Consider the following 5,000-nt stretch of genomic DNA (forward strand, 5'->3'; position numbering starts at 1 on the left):
TGGTTTGTTCATCTACCAACTTTTTTCTGTAGAGTTGTTCACCATGTTGCGTGTAAGCGAGGAAAGCTTTCATGACATCTGTGTACAGTTTACACAGTTGATCATCATCGTCTTTGACTTGTGTAGGGTCGGAAGCTTGTATGTACTGCTTTGTATGCCTCTGCATTTGACAGTAATCATCATAGTCGGCATTTTTCTCTACGATGGGTAATAAATCGTCTAACGCAACTCCACACCATCTAGGATTATTGTCCAAATGTTCAAACATGTTGCTGTCTGTGCTGAAATGATAGGTGGTTCTGTGAGTAAAGTCTTTTAATGTGGAGTTGACAGGTGTCAATCTTGCTAGTCATCAGAAGTATTATACTCAGTGCTGTAGCCAAAGGAATCTCTGGGAGGTTTATCTTCACAGTAACGTACAAAGTCCAGGAAAGCTGTCATCACGCTGTTGTAGACTTTGTTAAAGTTTTTGTGATCATCACTGCTTCTGTAAGAATCATACAGCATGGAATGATGGATGCGAGATTTGATTTTTTCCAAATTATCCATCTTGGCTCGTACGTCTACACAAGACAGGACTTCGTCAAGTATCACACAGGCCTTGGATGGATAGTCTTCCAAGTCTTTCGTCACTCCCATCGGTTTGGCTGAATCTTTAAGTACTAAAAGGTAATTTGTGAACGCATCAAACACTTCAGTTTGTGCTTGTTTTATTTCTGGTGTAGGTGCTTCTTGTATCGGTGCCAAGTCTTTCATGGTGTTTAAGTTATAGTCTAAATCCCCTGTAGTAGCCTCTGCTCTCATATCGTAAAGCATACAAACAATTTCATTAGCCGCAGTCCAATGACGAGTATGAATGGAGGAAGGCATCATTCTGTCTCGCGTACAGTATCAAATGGTAAAAAAGTGAAGGATTCAGTAGTGTTTTATAGAAGTTAGCTGTCAATCACTTTTTGATATGCGCAGTGTCATCTTCCGTGAATAGGAGACGTTTCTTACAAGAGGAAATGGCACCTTCGTGATGGTATTGTACAAAATTCCAAGAATGCTTGCATGACTTGACAGCGTAATTCCCAGGTTCTTCTATAGTAATCAGTTTCGCTGGGTGCAAAGTCAATTAAGTATTTTTCTGCCTCTTGGATCACTCTTCTCAAGCAATCGTCGTCAGAGTGAAATTCCATCGTATCCAAAAGCACATCCATGGCTATCGTACCGAATTTAGGGTTTGTTTTGAAAGTAGGGTTCATGGTCAATGATACATATGTCATGTCAGTACTGGTTTATATATAGGAAAGTGGAAACAATAGATAGCGTTGCATCCTAAAAAAACAATGGCTGTCAATCAAAGTTAGCGTCGTGTCTCTTTTTAGCATCTCTTGTAAAACAAGGGTTGTCAATCAAAGTTAGCGTCGCGTCTCTTTTAGATAGCGTCGCGTCTCTTGTAAAACAAGGGCTGTCAATCAAAGTGAGCATTGCGTCTCTTTCTAGCGTCGCGTCACTTGTAAATCAAAGGATGTCAATCAAACTATAGGGCCTTGTTCTCGAGTGTATAAAGCTAGAAGGGTTTCACTACTTTTCACAGTTTAGGAGCAGCAGTTCAGATGTGCAGGATGGAGACACCAATGAAGAAACCTACCAAAGGAGTCAAAGGCAAGAGACATAACCCCTACGACAAGGGAGGACCTTTGCACTTTAAGAAAGAATGGGCAGAAAAGCACCCTGATGGAAAGGTCATGATCAATGGTGTGCCTGAAGTAGCCAAGGAACCCAAGAAAAACTTGTCCAAGAAGAAAAATATCAAAAACCTTTCCTTGCCAAAAATCCCAATTCCTCCATCAAGGACAGCGGAAGAGGAAGAGGAGTGGAAAGAAAATTGGAGGAAAAGTGTAGATGCGTACTACGCCCAAGATATTCTGAGAAGTAAGAGGAGTTGTGTCCCTCAGAAATCCCAATTCCTGAGATGACATGAGTAGACTGCTAGCTAATTTGGTGGATTCTATTAAACCCGATGTAACACAGCCACAACCCATTCAACCACCTCCCATTCAACATTCAGTCCCACCACCACCACCACCACCAGTGGAAGTGAATGTCTTGGAAGAAGGTGAGATACCTGAAGCAGGTAATTGTTAATACGATACTCTGGAGGATTTACTGGCTGGTCAGTGTAGGAGTCTGCTACCCTTGCCCCATTCATAACGATGCCATGAATGAAGTGCATTCGCAGAAAGAATGGGTACAAGATGTCTTTCTCACCTGTTCCGTTGACAATTGCCCAGTGTTTACCAGTTTGAAGGAATACAGTACCTACTACAATTGATGTTGCAAACAGGGTCATGAGTGGTTTACCCTTGACAGGATTGCATTGATGAAGTGCGAGTGTGGCGAGACTCCTACATTGGGCATGTCCAAGTCAGACTACAATTACAATCAATTGTATCTGTGATGTCGAAGGAATTATTGCAAATTATTTCAGTGGTGGCGATTCCTTCCCAAAGAAAGAAACATGGCTATTCTCACGCGTTAATTTCATTTCTTTCTTTAGACTCTGAGACTCAGGACACCCCTGAAGTCAGAGATTTGATCACCATAAGAGTACAAGTAGGGGAACATTTACGCTATAGATTGTGTCGCGAAAAGATTTGAAATGTCCGTTTTCATCATGCAGCATGGATGTCCTCCATGTTAGCGCAAAAGTTCAGGTGTGTATCAACATTGTAATGTTTTTTTTTTGTTTTAGAGGAGAAGAATACTAACTGGAGGATTCCCATTGTACTTTTATTAAAATTATTACACGGTGTTTTATACGGCTTAGAAGTAATAGAGGATCAATTTATTTCTTAGATTTTCAAGAAGGACTTCAAATAGCTTAGCCATGGGAAACGCGACTAAGCTGGAAGAACTTACTAGAGAAGACATCTTTGAAATAGCACAGTTGATTGGATTTGACAAGTTTAAGAAAGTATCGTTGAGATTAAATGTCACCGAAGACGAATTACATTGTATTAAACGTGATCTAGAATTGTACGAGTATGCTATGGATAAGTAGCGACAAAAAACAATAAAATGTGTGATGTAAAGTGGTGTCTGTCATTTATATTCCAATCATGGGGAAACGCAGAAGAATAAGGAAAGCTAAGAAAAAACAATGAGGGGGTGCTTCTATTAGAAAAGTCAATCAATGGCTTAGAAAAGGTCCTTCACTCACCGATAAGATAGCTTATACAGCCGGTATGTTGTTATCTGGTCCTGCCCCTGGATTTGGCAGCCTAGGAATGCTATTAGGAAAACAAGCTTTGAAAGGGATCACTGATAATGTGAAACATTATAAGAAAAGACGGCGATAAATCGCATCAGTGTTTACCATGTCTCTGTGGTCGAAACTACTTTACGTTCATTACTCTGTACTCTCCTTCTTTTGTCGGAGAATAGAGAATATTGTCTACTCGTCTGAACACAGTCGTGTACTGTATGATTGGATTCCTGCTGGATGCGAACTTACCTTGTTCAAATACGTAGTGAGACCTTCTGTCTTCTCCCTTTCGCAAAGAGTGTTTCACTTGATGTTATTCATGAGATGGTATCGGGGGAAATATACATATAGAGCCTATCGTGAACTGTACTCGCAGTACCTTGGCAAGTGTTGGATGACTTACTACTGCGTCAAAGTGTGGATGACGCTAATACTTCTCAAAGCCTATTACGGAATGCAATGCCCAAGACAAAAACTGAACGCAATGAATATGAATCACCTGAACACATTGGGAGTTTAGGAGGTATTCAGCCGTATGCAAAAGCGCAAAAGATACCCCTATCTCAAGCCAAAAAAGAATTGGAAAAGAATTAAGCTTATACCCTACACAAACCGCGTCGCCACCAAGGAGAGTTTGCACCCGTGGTAGTCTTTGACATTGACAAACAATGGGTAGCCGATTTGATAGAAGTACAGACAATTGCCAAAGAAAATAAAGGGTTTCGATACATTTTGGTCGTGGTCGATGCGTTTTCTGAATATGCGTGGGCAGTACCCCTTAAAAAGAAAACAGGGATAGAGGTGACAGATGCGTTTACTAAACTCATAAAACAAGGTAGGAAACCCCAGAAGTTACAAACGGATGCCGGAAAAGAATTTTATAAAAAGACCATGCAAACCTGGTTCACTACACAAGGTATACACCATTTTTCCACGCATGGAGATGCAAAAGCGAGTATTGCCGCACGATTCATTCGTACCTTAAAAACGAAACTATATCGCTATTTCACAGCTGCCAATACGTTGAAATATACCGATGTCCTACCCAAATTACTCTTGCAATATAACCACACCTTTCATCGTAGCATATGCACGGCTCCCGTCAAAGTGTCTGAAAAGAATATAACTCAAGTGTGGGAGTCGTTGTACAGAGATTTAAAGGCTGGCAAGAAACCTCTATTTAAAGTAGGTGATAAAGTGCGGCTGAATAAGAAATTTTGTACCTTTAAAAAGAGTTATTTACTGGGATGGACAGAAGAAGTATTTGAAATTCGTAAAATCGTTCCCGGGAAAGTCACTACTTACAAAGTGCGAGAATTAGAAGAGACACCTTTACAAAGCAGCTCCCATTCGTGGGATTTACAAAAAGTACACGTGGATGCAGCCACGTATTTTCGCGTGGAGAAAGTATTAAAATGGGCGAAAGATAAATGATTTGTCAAGTGGAAAGGATACCCTAGTAAATATAATAGTTGGATTTACAAAAAAGATTTAAAGTAATTGGTGACATCATGAGGGGTGGATCTTTACGGAGGTTTCAGGTGTACGTTCCCGGAGACCAGAAAGGGGGTTCTATTCACCAATGGCCAGCACGCCCACCTCCTTTCATAGGGAGTTGGGGTACACAAGTGGGGGCAGGTATCAAAGATATGGTGAAAGATGTCACGCGCGAAATGGGGAGAGGCCTTAAAAGGACGTTCACGCAACGGTCGTTGTCAAAATTTCCTAGAGGAGTGAAGAGAGGAGT

At 40.9% G+C, this 5,000-nt stretch overlaps 1 protein-coding gene across 3 annotated transcripts in view; it reads left to right on the top strand.

The window, feature by feature from the left end:
• Positions 1 to 3,837, top strand: part of LOC148716268 (uncharacterized) — a 5,141-nt gene extending 1,304 nt beyond the window's left edge. The window contains exons 1-4 of one of the 3 annotated variants that reach the window (XM_088744313.1): positions 1 to 669; positions 1,583 to 2,104; positions 2,546 to 2,702; positions 2,845 to 3,092. The exon at positions 1 to 669 is cut by the window's left edge and continues 1,304 nt beyond it. In XM_088744313.1, the coding sequence (XP_088600439.1) occupies positions 1,602 to 1,964 (363 nt within the window). In that variant the 5' untranslated portion in view covers positions 1 to 669; positions 1,583 to 1,601 and the 3' untranslated portion in view covers positions 1,965 to 2,104; positions 2,546 to 2,702; positions 2,845 to 3,092. Of the gene's footprint in view, positions 2,105 to 2,545; positions 2,703 to 2,740 lie in introns of all 3 variants that reach the window. The other 2 variants (XM_088744315.1, XM_088744314.1) reach the window with 2 other exon arrangements.
• The last annotated feature ends 1,163 nt before the right edge of the window (positions 3,838 to 5,000 follow it).

Source organism: Stylophora pistillata, chromosome 14, assembly GCF_964205215.1.
Source record: "Stylophora pistillata chromosome 14, jaStyPist1.2, whole genome shotgun sequence".
Classification (NCBI taxonomy): Eukaryota; Metazoa; Cnidaria; class Anthozoa; order Scleractinia; family Pocilloporidae; genus Stylophora; species Stylophora pistillata.